The sequence below is a fragment of the Arachis duranensis genome, chromosome 3 (genome assembly GCF_000817695.3).
Source record: "Arachis duranensis cultivar V14167 chromosome 3, aradu.V14167.gnm2.J7QH, whole genome shotgun sequence".
NCBI classification, from domain to species: domain Eukaryota; kingdom Viridiplantae; phylum Streptophyta; class Magnoliopsida; order Fabales; family Fabaceae; genus Arachis; species Arachis duranensis.
Window position 1 is genome coordinate 22,268,078 of NC_029774.3, and position 24,652 is coordinate 22,292,729.

A 24,652-nucleotide genomic window follows, 5' to 3' on the forward strand; every position below is an offset into this window, starting at 1 on the left:
GCACAAAAAAGACCATGTATTATCAAATTGTTGAAAAAGATACCTGCTAAATTTGTTAAAGAAAAAAAAATATTTTTAAATATTTTAAAATACGAAAAAAATACTCAATGGTTAAAACTATATTCTTAAAAAATACTTTAAATAACAAATTTTATTAGTATTTTGAAGGTATGATTAGATAAATGAAATATTTTAAAATTTAAAACTTTTATATCATGCATGAATATTTTTGTAATTTTTTAATAAATGCCCAAAAGACTTTTTAAAAATAAAAAATTCTAGAAATTAAATTTTTTTCATGCCTTCTCTAAATAATTATCTAAATATTCTCACAAATTTTTGAATTAAATATTATAAGAATTTGTCAAATACAAAAGTTATTTACTTCTTATCAAAAATATTTTTTTATTATTTTTAATATATTTTGAAATATTGTTCAAGATATTTTTGTTATTAAAAAAAATTAAAGGATAGTTTTGTCAGAAAATTAATAATTAGAGAGAATTTTTGGTAATTTAGCCGTAAAAGTATTTTTGGTTATTTATAAAAAAAAATCATTTAGTATAAAATTTTTTTAATTTCAAAGATAAAAACATCTCATTAAGATATTGGACACCGATGATACGCTAGTATATTTCGTGCAATAATGATTTTATAAATAAATATTTTCTTTGCCCAAAAATATTAAATGATATTTTCTCAAATAAATTAATTAAATTCATCAAATGTCCAAAACAAATAAAGAAATGAGATTAATTTACATAAAATACAATCACAAACACTAACAACGCCTCAGCGCTTAGCGTTATATCATTATATATGTGACCTACTAAATTTTAGCCATTGAATTGATCCCACATACAAAACATGTCTTAACTCATAGTTAGACATGTCTTAACATGTCTTAATTCTGTGATAAACATTTTATTCGATCTAAACACAAATTTTATTTTGGATATAATCTGAATTGGATAATTTTTTTAATTTAAATCGATCCAATTTTAAATAGTTTGAATTAAATTAAATTTATAATTTTATAATTATTTTTTTATAATAATTTACGTGATCATTATAAAAAGTAACTACTTTTATTAATGTATCATTATATAATTCGATATACTAATATAAAATTATTTTATACTTGTATAAATTAAACTTTTAAGTATTATTTCGTTGAAGCAAAAACATAAAATAAAAAATATAAATAAAAAATATTTTTCTTTATCTGAATATACAAAAATAAAAAAAATTTTTGTAGGCCGCATAAAAGATTTTTTTATTAAAAAATAAAAAATATATTATCTTTATGTATTTTTAATATTATCTGTAATTATATTATTATTAATAATTATTAAGATAAGCTTAGTTTTAATATTACAGTGATTTATATTATCTAAAGAAAGTGTCAGATAAATTTAATACCAAAAACAACGTGTTGTTATAGCACGCGCTTTGGGTTGAAATGTGAAAGTTGAAAGTAAGAGGAAATAATAACGGGATAAGAATAGCCAAGTCTAAATTTGCAACAAGTGTCAGTATTGATGGGTATAATACAAGGCCGTCTCTCTGTGTCACTCTCACTCTCTCTCATTATGTCATACACATAAACACACTCTCACTCTAGAAACACTTTGAATTGAATGGTTCTTTGAGACAGTTGGTGAATGGGGAGTGAACCTGACCACTGCCCAACCTCTCCACGCGTCACTTTCTCCTTCTTCACGCGTCCTTTCTTAAACAAAACACGACCCTCTCTCTCACACACACGTCACTGTCATCGTTCTCGTTTCGGTGCCATCATCCAAATCGCGTTCTTGTCCCTCTCAACTCTCTTTATCCCTCACTTGTTTGTTTGGTTAAATTACCAAACACTTTCTCTTGTGTGGTTGTGTGCGGTGACTCGCTTCCCCGCTGGATTGGATTTTCGCTGCCACCTTCTCTCCCATGTCGCGTGCATCATCAGCGCGTGCCGTCTTGGTTTCTTATAGGTAGGATGTGGGAGATGTAATAAAACGCACGTATATAGCGCGTGGTACGTGACGATCTGCCAAAAGCTACTAAGCTAGTAGTTGAAATTTGTATCCTTTACTTAAATTAAATTATTGCTTCACCTTTTATTTTTTCTTTTTTGACGTTTGTTGAGTGAAAGTGAATCAATTCTTTAAAATTAAAATTTGATTATATTAATATTTACTTTTCAAAAAATTAATATTAATATTACTAAATTTATTTCGCATGATGGAGTAGATTATGGTTTTCTATCACCGACTTATTCAACGTAGGTCCTAGGATACAGTATAGATAAGTTGATGACTTCATTAAGGATTTAACTAATATATCTTAACATTATAATGAGTAAAAGATTTAGCGGAATGATGTTTATTGTTTATATATACATAATATATGTATCAAAAACTTAAATCTTATAAATTTCATATAATATTTTTTCAATTGATAACTTTAATATATGTTCCTCTGTGAAAGTGAGTTCTGAGGTATAGCTCATTCTGTCGGCACTTGAACTAATTTTTTTTTGGAGCGAACTGAATAGGACGTCGTCTTGGATTTCGTATCTTTGAATTAGCTACGTACTAGTATATATATCTGATTGTTTGTTGTGTGTTCCGTTATTCGTATCAAATTTGTTATTAGTTTGACGGAGTCCATGCTGATTGTTATCCGAATTTATTGGGATAGTAGTAATTTGAGTGCAGCGGTTATTTTAGAGAAGTTATCTCTGCCAGCTATACTAAGTTCTGAGATTGTTGTTGTTGTGGGTCAAAGTTTGGGTAACGGATCATAACCCCCAAACTTGACCTGTTTTTCAAGGCCGAGCTATAACAGGTCGAGCTTATTTATAGCTCGGGACTGAGTATAATGGCAGCCCCCAAGGTCAACTTGTTTGCTTGCGGGGGGTTTTTGAAAAATTTATCAAGGTTGAAATTTTAAGCAGTAAATTAATTATATAGGAGAGAGATTTTCGGGAAACGTATGTTATAATTGTGTATTGAGAATGGGAATGGTTAGAGATCAGAGTCGTTGATATTAGAATTGGTAATCACAATCGACGGTTGAATTTTGGTTGGGGGTTTTGATTTTTTACCTGGAGATGTGGCTTAGTGGGCTGGTAAATTTTCTGGACTCTTGGCTTACCGTTTTTGGTCTACGTCTTCTCTGTGTTATTTTTGGAATGAGCGAAAAAGGTTAGTGACTGTTGCTTTTCGTTTTCGTTTCTCTTCTCGTAGTTCTGCTGTGAATTTGCTGATGGATAAAGGGAAGGGTGTAGTGATTGATAATAGGGTTAAGGGTAAGAGAAAGAAGGAACTGGTCGAAACTGCTGATAAGATTGTAGAAGAGATTTTTGTTTGGGATCCTGTGAATCCATACGGGTGGGTTGCTGAGTCGGTGAAGGGTTGGGTTTCGAGTTTTGATGATGAGCTTAGCGCGTCTCAGTTGGGTTCGCCGTCGTCTTGGGTTAGGGAGGGTGGTGAAATAAACCTTAAGTTTATACCATGCAATGCTGATGATCGGATTTTTCATCGGGGTGAAGGTTTTGCATATTTTTATATGTACAGTGCTGTGTTGTAGAGTTAGGGGTTAGGTTTTCGTTTTCTGAGTTTGAATGTGGAGTTTTGATGCAATTGAAATGTGCTCCATCGCAATTGCATCCAAACTCGTGGGCATTTGTTAGGACTTTTGAAATTTTGATGGATGTGTTGGAAATGGAACCGTCTTTGGAAGTATTTTTTGCTCTGTTTCAATGCAAAGATGTGAAGAGGGGTGATGGCTGAATCTTGCTAGTGCTCCTGAACGGGCTATGTTTAGCCTTTATCGTTCTTCGTTCAAAAGTTTTAAATCCATGTTTTTGAAAGTTGGTGTAGTTGAGAGTGATTTTTTATGGTATGTTGATTATTGTCTGTTAGAAAAATTCCCCTTGTTCTAGGTTCTGAGGCCTAGGCAAATCCTAGGGATGGATGTGATGGAGTATAAAAATGAAATGGTTGTTGGATTTTTAGTAAATCATTTATCGTCTTCTTCTCTACTTTCTGTTGTGGATATGCTTGATCTTGAGTCTGATAAAGATGCTTTGTCTGAGTATATAGGTAAATAATTGTTGGTCTTTTCTCGTTTGTTTTGATATTTTGTTGTTTCATGATTTTTTAGTGTCTTGTATTTTTGCAGTGGAAAAAGCTCCTAAGGTGACCTCTACTAGCTTGAGTGCATTCTTTCGGTTGAAGAATGTTGAGATGCAAGGCTCGAGTAGTCAGGTTGCTGCTGAGGTCGGGGCCGAAGTGAACCAGGGTTCCCCGGTGAAGAAGATTAGCTATAAGAGGAAGAAGGTGGAAAGGAAAGAGAAAGAAACTGAAGCAGCCGAGGATATCCTCGGTGAGAAAAGTGTTGATTTGGAACAGGTGAGAAGATTTACTGATAATCAGAGGGCTTTGCATGGTTATAGGGGGAGTGAGAAATTGACGTCTGTTTGGGGGGAGCATTTCCCCTATTCTGCTATTGCTGATGAGCATGCTCAAAATCCCTCTGATGTGAAAATTGTCCATGATGTTGGTGATGTTGGCGTAGCTCAGTTTTTATAGGTATTGTTAGGTATTGTTGTGTTTTAGTTTCTTTTTGGTTGCTAGTTTGTTTGAATGACATTGTCTGTGTTAAATTCAGGTGTTGGGAATACGTCTGATGTGTATTAGTCGGTCCCAGAAGCTTAAACATGCTCGGGACTCCATTGATAAAGCTTCCATGGCTCAGCTGATGCAAGAGAATGTGGAAAAGTCGAGCAAGCTTCGTGATGCTCTTGACTTGGTTAACACACTGCAAGAGAAGTTGACGACTTGTGAGAAGGCTAAGAAAGAATTGAAGGAGAAGAACGTAGCTCTTGAAGCGAGACTGGTGGTTCTTGGAGTGAAAAAGAAACAGGCTGAAACTGAGAAAGAGGATCATGGCTTGGAGATGTTCTCGGCTGGATTTGAGAGGGTTGTCGAGCAGGGCAAGTTTCTTGCTCCTGCTGCTGATCTTTTGAAAATGGATCCTTGTAAGGTTGTTATTGGGGATGAATTGGTTGAGGACGAGGATGGTGTTGAGGGTGAGAGGGAGAACCCTGATGTTTAAGTTTGTAATAGATAGTTTTTAAACTTGTTTGACTTATGTTCGTTCAACTGTTTGTGGTGAGTTTTTGGCATTTAGCCAAATATGGTGATATTGAGGATTTGATTTTGCTATTTCATGTTTGTGTTGTTTGGAAGATGTTTGCATATGTGTTTTCGTTTGCTTGTGAGAATTGAATGATTGGGAGTTGAAGTATAGTTGTGAGAGTTTCATTGTTTGTCTGTGTTTTGTACCTCGTTTGTGTTTTGGTTTTGTGCGTGGAAAAATTTCTGTGCGAGGTATATGCCATTAGCGTTGTTTTGACTTGTAGTCATTTGGATGCGTTCATTCTGAACTACACATTTGTGATCGACAAAGTTTTATAGTGTTAGAATTGGGTTTGTAGGGGATTCGTTTAGTCGCACTTCATTGATATTCTTGAATGTATCGCGTAGTTAGTATTGTTTGTTTTGAAGCTTGTTGGCGCAATTTGAATACTAGGTACGACATAGCTAGTTGTGTTTTATTGTGGTAGAATGAATTGGGAAGATGTGGGGTGGTGTGTCTCATTAAAACCTCTCCAGCAAAACCCTCCTTAAGGATAAAATCTGGCAGTAGAAAAAAGAGTGCATCACCATGTCCGACATATATATTAGCTAAAGTACATTTTCAGAGATGATATATTCCAAGTGTTTGGTAGAGTGGTTCCATTGAGCTTTTGTATATTGTATGCTCTTTTGCCGATAACTTGTTGGATTCGGTATTGGCCTTCCCAGTTGGCGCTTAGTTTACCATGCCCATTGGGTTTTCGTACGTCTTTGACCTTTCTCAGTACGAGGTCCCCTTCTGTGAAAGTCCTCGGTTTGAGTTTCCGATTGTATTTCTGAGCTATAGCTCGCTTTGATGCTAGTTGGTGTAATGCTGATTTGTTGCGTTCTTCCTCTATGAGGTCGAGCTCGGCTTTCCTGTTTTCGATGTTGTCGCTCTCATTTTTGTTTACTGTTCTGGTATTTTGTAGAGATACCTCGATAGGTATCACGGCATCGCTTCCATAGACTAACTTGAAGGGGGTTTCTCTTGTTGATGATTGTTCTGTTGTGTTATAACTCCACAGTACTTCAGGAATAAGCTCGGCCCATTCTCCTTTTGAGTCGTCGAGCTTCTTTCTGAGGCCCTGCAAAATTATCTTATTGGCAGCCTCGGCTAAACCGTTAGTTTGTGGATGTTCAACAAAGAAAAACTGTTGGACTATTTTGAAATTTTGTAAGAAGTTTGTGAATTTTTTATCTATAAACTGTCTACCGTTGTCAGTGATAATGAATTAAGGAATACCAAAGTGGCATAGTATATTTTTCCATACGAAAGAAATCATTTTTTCAGAAGTAATTTTTGCCAATGGTGTAGCCTCTATCCATTTTGTAAAGTAATCTATGGCGACAATTAAAAATTTAACCTGACCTTATGCGGGTGGAAATGGTCCTAGGATATCTAGCCCCCATTTGTTGAACGGCCAACATATCTCGGATGTATGTAACTGCTCGGCCGGGTTGTGGGTGATTGGTGCGTTGAGTTGACACTGGTCACAATGTTTAACTTATTCATGCAGTCTTGTTTCAGTGTCGGCCAGTAGTAACCTGCTCGGAGTATTTTGGCGGCTAGGCTTCGGCCGCCGATATGTGTTCCACAGACTCATTCGTGGACTTCATCTACTGCCAGTTTGGCTTCTGCCGAGTTTAGGCATCGTAGAAGAGGTCTTGTAAATCCTCTTTTGTATAGTTCGGTTTTGAGCATGGTGTAGAAGCTTGCTCTTCTTTTGAATTTCCGATGATTTTGGATGCTGTTTGGAATGATACCTGTTTTCAAGTAAGTTATGAAATGTGATCTCCAGTCGTCTTCCTGCAAGATACTCGAAATTGTTGATAGCATAACGCTGGGCTCATCTAGTGTTAGTTGAGATAATATAGGTGTTGTTGTTTGGCTTCTTGTTGTTGCTAATTTTGAAAGGATGTCTGCTCTGTCATTTTTCTCGCGAGGTATATGGGAAATATTAAATTTCTGGAAGGTACTGATGAGGTTATTGACTGTTTGGTTGTACTTTTCTAATAGTGGGTCTTTTACCTGGAAGTTACCTGTTACCAGTTGTACTACCAGGAGAGAATCACATTTGACGTTTATCTGTGTGATGCCCATGGTGTGAGCGAGTCGCAGTCTTGCTATTAAAGCTTCATACTCTGCTTGATTGTTACTTGCATGGAAAGTGAATTGTAGTGATTGCTCGAATTGTATTTCATGATCGCCTTCAAGGAGTATTCCTGCTCCAGAGCCTTTGCTGTTTGAGGCTCCATCAACGTATAGTGTCCACATGATATTTTTATGATCTTGTTCTTCTGTAGTAAGTTCTGCAATGAAGTCGGCCAATGCTTGTGACTTGATGGCTCCTCTGAATTGGTATTGGATGTCGTATTCTGACAATTCGATCGATCATTTGATTAGTCTCCCAGCTAGTTCTGGCTTCGTCAGTATTTGTCTTAAGGGTTGCTCTGTTCTGACCACGATGGTGTGGCTTTGGAAATAGTGTCGCAGGCGCTTGGCTGTTGTGACTAGAGCTAGGGCTAGTTTTTCCAGCTTTGGGTAGCGGGTTTCAGCATTCTGATAGATAAATATAGATAAAGTGATTTACATACTTCTGGGGTTTAGAGGATTGGGGGAGCTGAAAGTATGGCCTTCAGTTATGTGAAAGCCGTTTCACATTCATCGGTCCATTGGAACTCTTCTTGTTTCCTTAAGTTTTTGAAAAAATGATGTGATCGATGGGCTTTACGAGGCAGAAACCTGGCTAATGCTACTAGTCGGCCAGCTAGCTGTTGGACCTCCTTGATCGTCTTTGGGCTTCGCATGTTAAGAATTGCGTGGCATTTTTTGGGGTTTGCCTTAATGCCTCGGCAAGTGAGCATGAAGCCGAGGAATTTTTCGCTCTGTACCCCGAATGCACATTTTTCTGGGTTAAGCTTCATATTGTATCTTCGAAGTTGTTGGAATATCTCTGTTAGGTCTCTGACGTGGTTTGCCGTGTGTGTTGATTTTGCCACCATATCATCGACATAAACCTCTATGTTTCGTCCGATTTGATTTGTGAAAATTTTGTCCATGAGTCGCTGGTATGTGGCACCTGCATTTTTGAATCCGAAAGGCATAACCTTATAACAGAAATTACCATTGTAAGTAATAAAGGCGGTCTTATCTTGGTTAGCCTGGTGCATTAAGATTTGGTTATAACCAGAATAAGCATCCATAAAACTCAGAGATTGAAAATCGGAGGAGCTATCAACGAGTTTGTCAATGCATAGGAGGGGGTTTGCGTCCTTTGGACAGGTCTTGTTAAGGTCTGTGTAGTCCACACACATCCTCCACTTACCGTTATTTTTCTTTACCATTACCACGTTGGCTAACTAGGTGGAGTATCTGAGCTCCTTGATAAAGCCAACATTGAGTAGTTTTTGTGTTTCCTCCGCAGAGGCTGCCCTTTTCTCGGTGCCGAGATGTCATTTTTTCTGAGCTATGGGTCGGACTACCGGGTTGATGGCTAACTTGTGGCAGATGACGCTGGGATCTATTCCTGGCATATCTGCTGGTGTCCAAGCGAACAAATCGACATTTCATCTTAATAGCTCGGTCACCTGACCATGTCCATCATCTCCTAGCGCGTTACCGAGGTATGTGTACTTGTTTTTGTCGCTTGTTAGTTGAACTTTAGTAAGATCGTCTGTTGGCATTGGTTTCTCTGGATGGTTGGTCCTTGGGTCTAACTCGGTCTGGGGTGGTAGTTGCTCTGAGTTATACACCGCTTGGACATATTGTTGGTCTGGCTGTTTTGGTTGTTCGCTCTTCAAGCTGGCATTATAGCACTGCCTGGCTTCCTTTTGGTCTCCATGGATGGTAACGACCTTGTTATCCTGTGAAAGGAACTTGACACACAAATGTACAGTAAAGACAATAACATTGAATGCATTTAAAGATGGTTTGGCCAGAATGATGTTATATGGGCTTTTACAGTCTACGATAAGGTATTGTATATCTATTGTCTTACTGTTAGGATATTCTCCTAAAGTAGTTTGTAACCAGATATAACCTCGGATTGAGACGCGCTCACCTGAAAAACCTACCAGTTCTCCGGATGAGGGTTGGAGATTCTTGTCACTTAGTTTCATCTTTTGGAACGTTGAGTAGAACAGCACATATGCGCTACTTCCTAGGTCCATGTGGATTTTCTTTACCAGTGGTTCTCCGACCTACGCAGTAATGATGACGGGGTCGTCCAGGTTCTGATCATTTGCCTCATAGTCTTTGGGGGGAATGAGATCTCCGGTTTATCTCTGTTGATAGTTTTGGATGGAGTTGATTTTTTCATTGTCATCATGGCTCGGTATGATCTTTTCCTTGCTGAGTTTGTACATCCGCCTCCTGCAAAACCACCAGAAATACAGTTTATTATTATGCGAGGTGGATTGATATCGGTATCTACCTTTTTCCCCTTATCTCGGGAATTGTCAGTTGTTTTGGATTGTTGGTCAAGATCATCTGTGCTACGTTTTCGTCCTCGACTGTCAATGTATTTGTCTAGCAGTCTCTAGCGGGCGAGCTTTTCGAGGACATCTATAGCAATTATGCAGTCGTCTGTAGTGTGACCATACTTTTGGTGGAAGGCGCAGTATTTTGACCTATCCACGTGTCGTTGGTCCTGATATGTACCGGCCCTGTTTGGGGGTTTGATGAGTTTTGAGTTCAATATGTCCTTTATGATGTCCTCCCTTTTTGCATTTAGGGGGGGTGTAGTTGTCGAATTTGGGTGTTAGCCTGGACGTTCTCTGATCTGTTCTGCCGTTTGATTGCCAGTTTTGCCTTTCCTCCTCTCTGTTTGAGATAGGTTTATCTGCTCTTCGCAGTGTTCGGAATTCTTCGACTTCGATCTGTGTCGTTGCTTTTTTGCGGAACTCGACCAAGGTCTTTGGCTTTGCGATGACTATGGATTCTTGAAATTTTCTTGGTTGGAGGCCGCTCTTTAAGGCGTGGAGGTGGACTTCGGGGTTTATGTTAGGTATCTCGTTGGTTGCTTCGGCAAACCTGGTCATGTAATCTTTTAGGCTTTCGTTTGGTCCCTGTTTGATGGTGCTTAGGTAATCAAAGTTGTGGACATATATTTTGGATGCGGCGAAGTGGTTGACGAACTGGTCTGATAGTTCGTCAAAGTTCGAAATGTAACCTTCAGGGAGGTTGGAAAACCAAATTAGGGCGACTCCATCTAGGAAAGTTGGGAAGGTACGACATAGAATCGGGTCGCAATCCTTATTCATGAACATCATGGCTTGGAATTAGGTGACGTGGACATTCGGATCTCCTATTCCATTGTAGGGTTTTAAGGTCGACGGTAAGGTGAAGTTTTGGGGCATTTCAAAACTCATGACTTCTTTTGCAAAGGGGTTGGTTCTCTTTTTGGTGGTCGTTTTGGTGACTTTAGTGATGGTGTGTTTAGTTTCCGAGGTACGCTCATCGTTGTTGTCTTTGTTTTCGGCACTTTTGTGTTCTATTTTACTTCGGTCGTGCTCCATTTGCCACAGGAGCTCTGCCATTCTTTGGTTTTCGGCCTTGAGGGCTTTGTTGATTGCCAAGATTTTGGCCTGATTGGTGCTCGAGGGAGTGTGGATGTGCTCGTCTGCCATGCGTCTCAACTTGCAAAAAGAGTATACTAATATGCGGAATAGAAAGTTGTGGGGTTAGAAGAATATTCGGCCCCACGGTGGGTGCCAAATGTTCCTGTGTGAAAGTGAGCTCCGAGGTATAGCTCGTTCTGCCGGCACTTGAACTAACTTTCCTTGGAGCGAACTGAACATGACGTCGTCTTTTTGTGGAGAGGCGGCGTTGGGTACCTACAAAGGAATTCCAACGCTCAAGTAAGTGTGAGTATGAGAGGATTCAGAATAAGACTGAAGTAGATTTCGTACCTTTGGATTAGCTGCGTACTAGTATATATATCTAATTGTTTGTTGTGTGTTCTGATATTCGTATCAAATTTGTTATTAGTTTGACGGAGTCCATGCTGATTGTTATCCGAATTTATTGGGATAGTGGTAATTTGAGTGGAGCGGTTATTTTAGAGAAATTATCTCTGCCAGCTATACTAGGTTCCGAGATTGTTGTTGTTGTGGGCCAAGGTTTAGGTAACGAATCAATATATATTTTATTATTAACTAAATTCTTTAGTTGTTAATAAAAAATTTAAATTTTATATCGTCAAATGTATTTTTTTCCATTGTTTAAATAAGATAATGTCATTAGATTAACCTACTTTGACTCCATCTATCATTAAGCATCATATTCATAATTTTTTGGTGTCTATGAATTTGGTATCAAATTTATTTTTTATGATAAATTTTAAATATTTAAAAATTATTTATTTTTATATTTTTTAGTTAAATATTAATTTATATTTTTTTAATAAATTACGCAATTATATATAGGCATTATAACAAATACCAAACCATAATAAGCAATACAAATTTAGAAGGATAGTTATATTTAGAATTATCAAAATTAAATTGGTAATTAACCTAATCATATAACTAGATTATTAGATTATGGTTCAATTGGTGAGTCACTGGTTCATTTGATTAATTTGATTCTAGTCAATAAAAATATAAAATTATAAAAATAAAATTAAAATCAATAGTTAAAAATACATGTCGTTACAAACATATTAATAATAATCAAGTATAAATTTTTAGACATAACTAATGGCGCAAAAAGAAATAATAAACTAATTACTAGTACAAAATATTTTCTCAATTTAAACTAACAAAAGTGAACTAAAAATAACACAATCAGTAAATCAAATTCAAAAAGTGATTCTTCATAGGACAAACTTGGAACTAAACCAATACTTTTCTCATTTTGATTTACAAATTAACAAATTTAGCTCATTAAAATTTTCAACAACAAATTCAATTATGATAATTTTCAACAACAAAACTTTTACATCCAAATATAATTTATAACAAAAAAATAGCTAAATAATTATTTCAGCAACTAATTTAACTCTCAACAACAAATTCAAGGTGTTGTGATGATTTTCAGCAATAAAATTAAAAAATAAATAATAGGACCAAATGAAGTTCACCTGTCCAGAGGCCAACTAACAGCGATAGAAGCTGACCAACTGAAGTGGCGTCTGAAGCAAAAAAACGACAACGACCATCACCTGAGGGACTAGATGTTGGTTCCGTCTGTTTTTGCTGTCGGCAAAACGAGCGTAAGAAAGGCAACGATTGAGCTTCAGATAATGACAACACAGAGTGCGAGGACGAGCTTGAGTCTGAGACTATTAGTGCGAGATTGAGAGAGAAGTGAGATACCGGAGACGAGAGAACTTGAGTGCAACATCGACACTAGCCGCGAGAGAGGCGAAAGAGCTTGAGCTTGAAGAAGAGAGTGAAAAGAAAGTGACTCGAGAGAAGAGAGACGTTAAGGGATGGGTCATGGGCGATCAACATCAAATTAGAGAATTGGAGGTGGGTTTATCTTGAAACGACACTGTTTTTCATAAAAAAAAAATTAAACATGACCCAATCTAAGTCATATAAATCGACCGAATCACCCGATTTTACTAAAAAGAACAATTCGACCTGACTAAATGACCGAACAATCGAATTTCTGATCGAGTCGAATTTGATAACAATGCTTATACCTTAATAAATAACTTCAATTATTTAGATTTATTATCCTGATAAATCTTTTTCATTTTGTTGCAAATTGTAATTTATACTATGCTGCACAATATGGGTTAAATGCCATAAATCGATTTCATTTGTTTCATTTATTTAAAGAATCAAATTTTGATATATGTGTTAATATAAAAAATTATAAGTATATTTTGTTCTTGTTGTTAATAGATTTATCTGAGGTATAGCTTATTGCAGAAGGGGAAGATGTCATTCTATCTTCTGCACGACTGAGTTATATGCCGGACTCCAAAGAACACCAAACGAGGTGGATACCTACAAAAGGTATTTCGACGCTCAAGTGAGTAATAATTTAAAGAATATAGTGAGAGTGACTTAAGCGAGTATTATGTTTTCAGATGTCCTGACCTTTGCTTTGACCTAATGTTACCTTATATAGACTGAATAGAGACTAAGTATTTTGAATATGCTCAGTTAACGAATCATAAGTTACAGTTGTGGACTTGTGGTAAAAACCACAGTGTAGTTACCGTAACATTCTCATTATCTGTTTTGACTATTTCATTGAGTTGTCGATGAAAATTATGGTGAAGTCATCATGCTGTTATTCTGAGTGTTATCATGTTTTTGAGTTATGGGTGGAGTTATAATTTTTTTGGGCCAAGATATACGTTTTATTGGCCGAGTTATAGGTGATTGATCGAAACTTGTTTTTCGAGTAATAGGTGGTAGTTATCGAGTAATACGGAATGGGCCATATTGTGACAACTGAGTTATGTGTTGGCAATTTATGAATTATGAAAATTCTAATGTTCTTTTAACCTAATCTTCAAATTATAGCTTGTAGCCGTCAAGTTATAAGGACCAAATCACAATCCCCAAGCTTGACCTATTTATTTTTAAGAGAAGCATGTTAAACTTTATGAAAATCAAGTTATAACTTGGTAGAATATAAAAGAGATACAGTTATGTTTTAATTCAGAAATATAAGAATTAGCCCCAAGATCAATTTGATAATCTTAAACATTAAATTGGGCAAACTTGTCTTTGAAAAAGGTGTTGCTTATATCAGTATTTTTTTGAACGAGTTTATAGGTAATTGTTTGCTAGACTGACGCCGATTTATAGGCATCAGTTTGCTTTGACTAACTCTGACTTATAATTATCAATTTGTTTGAAGTGATTCCAACTTATAGGTGTTGGTTTGTTCGGATTGATATTCTAATTTATAGTTGTCAGTTTGTTAGATTGATTGCAACTTATAGTTGGCGGTTTGTTAGATTGCTACCAACATATAACTTTTGGTTTATTTTTGTATGCCAACTTTAATATTGATTTATCATAATATGTGTAGTGTGGAGAAAAAATAGTAGCCGAATTAAAGGCATGAATAAAATGAAAGAATGATGAAGTTAAAAATAATGTATTATTTATTGAGGTTTATCCTCTTAAAATAGAAGGTACACGATAAAATACCTCGTTAAAATCCTTCCATGCAAAATCCGGTGTAGAAAAAATTTTGTAAATGGGAAAAAGAGTACATCTTCGAGTTTTGACTTATAACTTAGTTATGGTATTGCTTCAGAGAAGTTGCGTTCCAAGTACTAGATTGTTCTTTGCAAAGTAGTGTTTGATGGGTATAAGTCTCTTACCGATTACTTTGCTTATTTGAAAAGATCCTTCTAGTTGTCCTCTTTTAATTGAGTCAATTTATTGATCTGTCGAGCTTGTCTAAGTTCTTCTATTTCTATCTGTCCAACTGCTTTTTTTCGGAATTCTATTTATACCTTCAGCTTGGCGACAACAATAGTCTCATGAAACTTGCTAGGGCGAAGACCACTCTTAAGGGCATGGAGGTGGACATTGGAATTGAGGTTGGAGATCTCTATTGCTATCTTGTTGAACCTCGTCATGTAGCCACGAAGAATTTTGATGTTGACCTTCTTTGATTGTGCTAAGTGTTAGGATTTTGTTGAATTAGTCCCACATTGCTTAGGATAGCAAATGGAGTGGTGGCCTAGGCTATAAATATGAGGCTAAGTTCTCCATTTGTTTTTCTCCGAAGTCTCCCCGATTGTCGAGAGCTCTCCACGTTCAGCCTAACAAGTGGTATCAGAGCTTCGGTTCGGTGGACATAGATAGTCGGAATCATGGACATGGATCTTGGATGCTGCAAAATTGTTGGTGAAGAAGTCGGCCAGTTCTTGAAAAGTAGAGATAGAACCTATAGGAAAAAGAACAACATAATATTTGGTTAGAAGCACCGTTAAGAAACATCATTGAGTAGAACTTAGTAACATGTTTGTTTGGGTCCCTAATCCCCTTGTATGGATTTAGAGTGGTTGGTAGGGTGAAGTTTTTTGGCATCTGAAACTTCATGATTTTATAGGAAAAAGGGTTTGTACATTTTTTCAGCGTTTTTGAAGGTGTGACTTCTACCAGAGTACGAGTTTCTGACACATATTCGTCATCATTATGAGCATCCTTGCGATCTTTCTTGTTATTTGGGTTCTTTTGCTGTTGTGTTAATAACTCGATTATCCTTTGGACCTCGGCCTCGAGCGCAACATTCTTAGCTAATAACTCTGGTGGAGGAGGAGGTGGAGTTTGCTCATCAGTCATGATCGATATTCTACAAAAAAGAGGAATAACATGTGGGAAAATAAAATATGGGGTAACGTTAAGGTCGGCCCCACGGTGGGCGCCAAATGTTCATACTATTAAGAGGTCTATCTGAGGTATAACTCGTTGCAGAAGGGGAGATGTCATCCTGTCTTCTCTACGGATGAGTTATATGCCAGACTCCAAAAAACACCAGACAGGGTGGGTACCTACAAAAGGTATTTTAACGCTCAAGTCAGTAATAATTCAAAGAAGATAGTGAGAGTGACTTAAGTGAGTATTAGATTTTCTGATGTCTTTTACCTTGACCTAATGCTACCTTATATAGGCTGAATAGAGACTAAGCATTTTGAATATGCTCAGTTAGCAAATCGTAAGTTACGACTATGGTGAAAACCACAATGCGGTTACCATGATATTCTCATTATCTATTTTGATTATTTCATTGAGTTATTGGTAATGACGTATGGTGAAGTCATTATGCCGTTGTACTGAGTGTTATCATGTTTTTGAGTTATTGGTCGAGTTATAATTTCTTTGAGTCGCGATATAAGTTTCATTGGTTGTGTTATAGGTAATGGATCAAGACTTGTTCTCCGAGTAATAGATGGTAGTTACCGAGTAATACAGAATGAACCAGATTGTGACGGTTGAGTTATAGAAATAACGATCAAGTTATGTATTGATAATTTATGAGTCATAAAATTTCAACATTTTTTTGACCTAATCTTCGAATTATAACGTGTAACCACTGAATTGTAGTGACCAAATCAATCTTATTTATAACTTTCTCTCTCTCTCTCTCTTTACAAGTGCTGTTATTACTTGTTAGTAATTTTTTTTAATTATAAACAATTTTTGAATGTTTATTGCAAGTAGTATTTATATTTGTACTCCACCAAAGAAGGTAAAAGGTTTTTTCATGTAAATGGGCCTCAGGCCTAATAAAAGTCGATTCAAAGAAGCTATCTTTTAATCTGCGGCCTCGTTGACCCAAGAACGGGAGGAAAAACAAAAAACACTCCTGCCTCCGCCCTTACTTCCGCACATCGTCTCCCTTCAGCCTTCAGCAGTTCGTTCGGCCTCCTCGAGTTCCCCTGTCGTCGCCGTCCATCTCGCCTCCTCAAGTCCACGTTGCCACTGATCTGCAACACTGCTCCGCCGTCTGCCCCTAGCCGCATTCTGTTTTCTCGCTGCTGACTGCACCTGTCTCGTCGCCGACAGGTCCTGCTTCGCCGCCGACTACTCCATCTGCAGGTTCCTTTTTTTTAATTTTTTTCTGTTTGATATTTTGATTTGAAATTAATCTGTGTTTTTTATATTTTTGTTTATTTGTTAATCTTCTAAGTTTATTTGTTATTTTTACTTTTTTTTTTATTTTCCCCCTAGTCTTAATGGATGCAGAAGGGAGTTCCCAAAGCCAACTAAAAATTCCAGATGCAGCTGCAAGAGAGAGTAGCAACTCTTCTGCACCATCAAATCAAGTGAGTGAATCAAACAAAGAAATCAATTTGTTTGCTAAAACTGGAAGGCTTTGGTCGCTAAATGAATTTCAATAATTTGATGCTTGCTTGCAGTTTTGTAACTCTTTTTAGTTTTGATTTAGGGATATATCAGAAAATGTTGATCAAGATGACATTAGATACACTTAAAAAGCTCAGATTGAAATTCGTTAGGTTTAATATAGCTGCTATTGTAATATTAATAACTGATATCCTTTTGCAAGTTCTCAGTTCTTAAACAAGTATATTTGGGTAGAGATTTTCAAAAAAGTGTTATTGAATTTTGTATTTCTGGCATTAAAATTCAAATAAACTACTCCTACAATTACAATATGAACATTGGAGCAGGGTGGGATGTGTCATGTACGGCAGGCCCACGGGTACTGCTCAGGTAAGGTTCAAGATAGGAAACCTGTTGGGGAACTGGGTTGGTGGCAAATTTCAGGTACATGGGAGAAGGGTGGAATGGATAATGAAAAATATATCCTAATTTGTATCTTTGTATCCCTACTTTTGGAACATCACTTTTGAACCGGATTAGATCGAACTATGTTAGTTTGGGATAACCCAAATTTATGCTGGCCTAGACCAGCCCATTTCCTTCTTGAATCTACTAATCATGAGTTCATTGTTCTTGGTCTGTTGAAGATTGATGTGGGAGAGTATGAATACAATGAAGGTGGTTTGAAGAAGGCAAAACTGCAATCAATGCTGAGAGTGTTGTTGGATGATCCTCTGCTGTCTGATGTCCCCAAGAATCCGACCTTGGCAGATGTTGATACCCTCCTCAGCCTTGAACTTGGCAGTGCCATGCGTCTCTCTGTCTTAAAACTAGATGGAACTTCATTTGGTAATATAATTAGTTGCTCTCTTCAGTGTCCTATGGATGTGCAGATTTTTAAAGCTCTAGTTGACCTGTGATTTCTTTGCTGGTGAAGAGGTGACAGTGATGAATTCAGCAACAGTCAAAGATTTAAAACTTGCTATCAAGAAAAAAGTGAATGACATGGAGCAATCCGGTTTGGGTCATCGCCATATTTCTTGGTGGGTTAGCAGTTTTCCATCTTTCTTGTCCTTTTTTTCCTTTTACATCTTAGCAATAGCATCTTTTTATTCTTTTGATATAGGAATAGGGCCAGGGCACTTAGCAATAGCATATTAGTCTAACATCCTCACAACAAAGCTACCTTAATAATGATTTAATACAGAAAGCAATGCAAAACTTGATGCAATTGCAGGAAGCATGTATGGGCAAATTATTGCTTGGCATATCATAACAACAAACTCCTACATGATGATGACCCGCTTCAGAATTTTGGCATACGTAATAATTCCCAGGTTTGTCTAGCAAATTCCAAGTCTTTATGGATTGGGTTTATCTTGTCCACTTTCTTTCCTGTAATCTTTATTTTATAGCATTTTTTAACAAGAGAAGATATATTATTAACAACAAAAACGGATATTACAAAAACCATGGAGGATCAGGGGTCATCAATTTACAAAAGATTGCTTAATAAGTCTTCCCGTGGCATGGATTTATTATACTTATTCTAATATATGTAGTAAAAAATAGAGTTTTAAAAATGGTTATGTATTGATATTTTTTTCTGTGAAGTATGTGAGTTGCTTACTTTTGACATTATAATGATACAACTAATAAAACATGTTATTTCAAATGTCTTGAATAACTCAATTGTATCAATTAAGAAATAGAAATCATATTCATCAACTTTACCATTAAAAAAAAATGCATCCTACTAAAAACTTTCATTAACTTCATTGAAAACATTTTGCTTATGCAGGTGCATTTTGTGTCCTTTGTCATGACCAAAGAGTCTCGTAGGCATTCAAAGAGGAGAAAGCATCGCTTTTTTCATGGCCTTAATAAGCTTTCACATGAAAAAAATTGTGAAGACTGAGCCCATGGTGTCATAGCTTGATATGATATCTTAAAATGGTTGAGAGGTTGAGTTCTCTTTGTTACCTGCACTAACAGAAACAGGCTATTAAGGTTGAGTTCTCTTCTTAAATAAAACATCAAACATCTCATATTACTTGATGTGAGACCTTGGGCACCCCATAATACCCAAGTCCCTATCATACTTCTTTATAACTAACTATATTCAGCTGAATTTCACTATTGGTCCAGTACTAAACCCCAATGTCTTGAGTCCCCACCTTTGAAGTCACCACTCACCAACCACCTAACTCATAAAATCCAGTAGTTTAGCATTTAATGGATAGTTAACCTGTGGTTTAGCTTACTTGTTTAGAAAATCATTTCTATTTTCTGAACTCTTAACTTTTTCTGTTCTTTTTATTTTAATTTTTTTAATAATTATAATCCATAGAAATTCCCATCTTTTTGCTGCAAACCTGCCATCACTACGCCGGAGTTTTATCCCTTGAATGTTTGACAATGTCGTCTGCAATACAAGATCAAGTTGCCATCATTGATTGATTGAGCTCTTGTTGTCACGCTAGATACTAGATAGGTTCAAGTGCTCAGTAATTTTCATTGTCAAAATGAATGTTTAAACTGTTAATTACATGTCCTAGAGCTAATATAGGGATAATGCCAAAATGGTCTCAAATTCAAGTATTCAACTGGTGAATCAATCTTGTCCCCCAATTTCAAATATGCCTAAATAAGTCCCTCAATTTAACAACCGTGAGTTGCCGTTGGTCATTTGTAGGACTCAATTTAGTACTTCCCATCATATTAAAACCCTAAGGCCCCAATAGTTACATGTTTATTTCTTTTGTCTCTCTTCCTCTCATCCATTTCTCAGTGATTTCTGCTTCTATTTTCGTCTTATGCTGCTTGTGCTTGCTGGGTCATGATGGGTGGTGGGAAGAAAGGTCAAGGAAACTCAAGTGAGGCTAGAGGGCTTTTGGGATACACTTAAGTGAAAAACACAATTCCTCTTCAATAGTGAAATACCTAGATACCACCCTCTCCAATTCTTAAAAGGGTTATTGTTCATTAAAGGGCAACGGAGAGAAAGATTTGGATAATAAAGAGGAGACTCTTGGATTAAATGTGTTTGTGTGGACGAGCTAGAGGTCGCGCAGTTGTGTGGCTCATCGTTTGCGGGACAAACATCAAATTCCACAAGACGTCACTTCAAGAGGTACTCTCTTGTACCTTACTACGTTGTCCAAATAATTTGAGGTGATACTACAACAACAACAAAGCCTTGTCCCACTAAGTGGGGTCGGCTACATGAATCAAACGACGCCATTGTGTTCTGTCATGTATCATGTCTACAGAGAGACCGTTTACATGTAGATCTCGTTTGACCACCTCATGGATGGTCTTCTTAGGTCTTCCTCTGCCTTTCGCCCTTTGTCCATCTTCCATCTCATCCACCCTCCTGACTGGATGTTCTATCGGTCTTCTTCTCACATGTCCAAACCACCTGAGACGCGATTCAACCATCTTTTCCACAATGGGTGCTACCAGCGGTGCGATAGAATTTACCTTTAAGTTTTAAAGGCACTTTTTTGTCGCATATAAAACCAGATGCACTCCGCCATTTTGACCAACCTGCTTGGATCCTATAATTTACATCCTGTTCAATCTCTCTATTATCCTGTATGATGCACCCAAGAAACTTAAAACTTTTAACTTTTCGTAGGATGTTTTCTCCAATCTTCACCTCTATATTGGGGTTTTCCCTTCTCAGACTGAACTTACATTCCATATATTCCGTCTTGCTACGGCTTATACGCAGACCATACACTTCTAAAGCTTCTCTCCATAACTCCAACTTCCGCACAGACCATACACTTCTAGAGCTTCTCTCCATAACTCCAACTTCTTATTTAGGTCTTCCCTTGACTTATCTTGTGTTAAACTCATGAAATGAGGTTTTATGGCCGCTGTCTTATCTTGTGTTAAACTTTTATTTGATAAATTTTTGTTTGCACTATTCCACTGTGTATGCTTGATGTTTTTGAACACAATCCGCCTAGTTGCGCTCTGCATTTTCTTGTTGCTAATTAAGCTTTCCTATGTTTTGCACTCCTGAAATGATGAGTTGTTTTTGTATTGGATATTCTAAGGGTTTGATCTGTTACTTGGTCATCTTCAATTGTTCATTGGACTCAGACTCGTGTAGTGTGTTTTTTTGATGTGTTGAGTTGACTGAAAACGTTATGCTGTTTTCTGCTTCTGCGGTTATACCTCTGTTTGAACTGTTTTATCTAGTTTTGCAGTGTGATATCTTTTTTTAGGTAAAGTAGAAACTACTTTGTGCTCCTATGAATTCAGAAGAGAGTGTCATCATGCTACTTGGGAACAAAGATGGCCTTGTGGACCTGAGAATGATGTCTACTATTAGGAATGTGGATGGTGGTTTTTCGAATTGCTAGAAGAGATTACTCGAGATAAAGGAAAGAGAAGGGCAGTGCGGTTCACAGATCACAAGAGTGTAATGTAAGTAAATAAAAGATGAAGACGCACGCGTAGTTAAACTTATCAAATTATCGAATGGTTCTCAAATATCAATTTCACATAAAAATAACTACATGTGAGTTTCCACCTTTTCGATACATATCTTGGTAATTAATCTATTTTTTGTATTTATTTTACAAAGATCTAAAATTTTCTTTCTCTATATGCATCTTCTAAACTTTTCAAAAATCATAATAAATTATATATTTTTTGTTTCTATTTGATCTTTAATAGTATAAAACAAATAACTCATTTTATCTCAGAAATATTTATTTTATTAAAAGAGTACTTGTTTTATTCTGGAATAACAAACAAATGAGGCCTAGCACTAAATACATTATACCCGTGAAAATATAAACAGAAAAATAATATATTAATTTAAAATTGAAACCAGCGCTGCAAACGTTGCTTTTTGACGTAAAATAAAGAAGTAAAGAACACTAGATGCTATTATGCTGGCCTTAGTCGATTATAGCGATGTAAGATGATTTATTTAAGATCAATTTTATACAATGTATAAGCAATTTATATATTTAAATCATTATTCAAGTAACAAATTTGTAAAAATAATTATTTCTACTATTATAATAATAATGCATGGTCGAATTTTGTAGGTAGAATTGTTTGTCTAATGATCATGATGAAGAAAAGACTTGTCCTTCCCTTCTCCCATCAAGAAAAAGATAAAATTACAATCTTGTTCTATACTAGTTTCTCAACAAGCATTGGGAAATGTTCTGAACTTCTAAAATTTATGATTTCTTTTTCTATTAATAAAGAGTTGATTGGTCAATTACTCGATTCATAAACATAAAAAAATGTATTTACGCCTTTGAAAATAACGATAAACATTTTTAATATATAGTTATCATTTTTAATAATTATAATTATCATAATAATAGTAATTAAAAAACATCGGCGACAATAATAATAATGATAATAATTTTCTTGTAACAAATTAAATATAACATACAAGCAAACATTTTTATTTTTATTTTCATTTTCATAAACTTCTGATCTAAATTGTCCTGAATTATGTTTTAGCAATAAATATTACATTTATTTTTAAACATTTCATTCATCCAATTTATTTTTTATCTTACCGCCTAATAAATTGATTATGGCTATCTAACAATTCTTAAAATTTATTTTATTTTCGTAGACAATATGAAAGTCTTGTCCAGACCAAGTAAATGGAATATTCAAGGGTACTTCTCCAAGCTCCAATTTTTCTTTTTCTGTCGAATCCCAAGTCACAAAATTGATGTTCACACCACTTATCGTATTCATGTACAGGAAGATCATTTTGTTTGCATTAAAATTTCTTTGTATGCTAGTTGCAAAAGAAATTTTACTTTTATAATAATGCTACACATCCAAATTTTTTTGTTAATCAAGTTCAATCAAATTAGTTTAACATAACAAAATTAGTTATAATTAGTATTATTCCAAGTCTTATTATTTAACTTAGTTGGACTTAGTTCATAAAAAGTTAGATGTGTAGCATTATTCTATTTTAATATTAGAATGTTTATTATTTTTGCATCTACAGGAGTGAGTTATTTGGTTTTATATTAAAATAAAATTAAAAAAAAATTTATATTTATCAAAATGTTTTAAATTAAAATTTATTACGTATAAATTCTTTTTATAATTTATATAAATAATCACAGAATAAAAAATATTACTATTTATTCATAAATAATTCTATTTTGTTGCGATTGATTGAAAAATTATATTGTCTCTTAATACATAAATCATGTCAGGTTAGTACACTATTAAAAAAAAAAAAAAACACGAAATCACGATACTACTTTGTCACCATTTACTAACAAATCCAATGTTATCCTTTAACATATAAATAATGATAGGATAATATGCTTTTAGAATTGTATATAAAACCCACTAGACTAACATGATTCTATGTATAAAAACACAAACACTCAATACGCTAACATGATTTATGTAATATGTACAAATAACAAACAATCTAACCTATCAAAATTTATTAATAAAAATCAAACGAAGTATAAAAATATATTAGATTTTAAAAGTCTATTACCCTACAATTATTATTAAATGATAATATTAGATTTGTGAGTAACATTATATTTATTTTATTATTTTGTCATGTTATTTATCATTAATGTTTTCAATCAATTAAAATACAATAATGTTATATAACCAAGTCATTTTAGTTATTAAATTCAATCAAGTTAGTCCAATAACTTATTAACAAAATAAAATTCAGCTGAAGAAGAAAGAAAAAAAGCATAAAAAGAAGAAAAAAGATATAGTTAAATTTAATTACAAAAATAATTTCTTCACTTCATATGTTTTATTAGAATAATATCCAAATAAATTAAATAAAAAAACGGTAGTACGTGAACTGATCGACATATCATTTTCAACTAAGGATTAAGTTATATTTAATTTAGTATCAAATTTTAAAACAAAAAAAGATATGTAAATAACTTGTGATTTATAGTTTATGTTTCAAAATCTACAGGTAGAATATTTATTTTTTCATTTTTTTATTAATTTCCCCATTCAAGAATATAGTTCAAGTTAATATATATCACTGAATTTATAGTAGACATGCTTTAATTGCTTTAGAATAATTGATTAAGAATTATGATAAATTATGATAAAAAAACCTCTTAAGAAAAGTGTTGTATTAATCTTGCTTATATAATAACATCATAAATGGTTCCTATTAAAACAAACTTATTCAATTAATATAATTAGTATCACAGTTAACACTACTTTGTGGGAAGAAAAGAATTGATAGTTTAATACTTCTATGATCTTAGAAATTTACAGATATTCTGAAAGTATAAAATGTTTAAAATTTGACAGATATATTGAAACGAAATGAGTATTTATGATCACTTGACTTGCCAATGCTTCTGTATTTGATATCCATTGATGTGAGCCTTTATGTCTAATTGGTTTCCACAGGATTTAGATTCTGGATCCCTGTCAGTGCATTAAATTTCTGGTGCGCATATTATTTCAACTTTGTCTTTCATTTATTTTATGTATGTGTTTTTCTTCTTTTGCAATCTTCTACTTGTGAATGCAAATAGCTTTGGTTTAGAAACCAAGTTCAGTGAGCTGTGTGCCTTCGGTATTCTTACATCTTAATTTGAAAAATAATAATGTAAAGGAGAAACTTGCTAAGTTGCTCTAGGAAAATTTTTAAACCTATGCAATTTACAAAATACCTTCATAGAACAATG

General features: G+C 35.0%; 2 protein-coding genes across 21 annotated transcripts in view; one reads left to right on the plus strand and one right to left on the minus strand.

Moving 5' to 3' along the window:
- Window positions 1–9,812: 9,812 nt before the first annotated feature.
- LOC107478205 (uncharacterized) lies at window positions 9,813–10,454 on the minus strand. Its single transcript, XM_016098347.1, has one exon. The coding sequence runs from the start codon at window positions 10,452–10,454 to the stop codon at window positions 9,813–9,815; it is 642 nt and encodes a 213-aa protein (XP_015953833.1).
- Window positions 10,455–16,558: 6,104 nt separating this feature from the next.
- LOC107478098 (U11/U12 small nuclear ribonucleoprotein 25 kDa protein) overlaps window positions 16,559–24,652 on the plus strand; it is a 66,413-nt gene continuing 58,319 nt past the window's right edge. For 4 of the 20 annotated variants that reach the window (XR_008007074.1, XR_008007077.1, XR_008007081.1 and 1 more), the window contains exons 1-6: window positions 16,559–16,706; window positions 16,839–16,933; window positions 17,600–17,801; window positions 17,890–17,995; window positions 18,190–18,289; window positions 18,754–18,962. Coding sequence is in view for 3 of the 20 variants with exons in the window: in XM_021137863.2 (XP_020993522.1) it covers window positions 16,844–16,933; window positions 17,600–17,801; window positions 17,890–17,995; window positions 18,190–18,289; window positions 18,754–18,870 (615 nt within the window). In the remaining 17 variants the exon portion in view is untranslated. Of the gene's footprint in view, window positions 16,707–16,838; window positions 16,934–17,599; window positions 17,802–17,889; window positions 17,996–18,189; window positions 18,290–18,753; window positions 20,108–21,190; window positions 21,393–22,572; window positions 22,799–24,371; window positions 24,418–24,652 lie in introns of those variants that run through there. The other 16 variants (XR_008007073.1, XR_008007069.1, XR_008007071.1 and 13 more) reach the window with 9 other exon arrangements.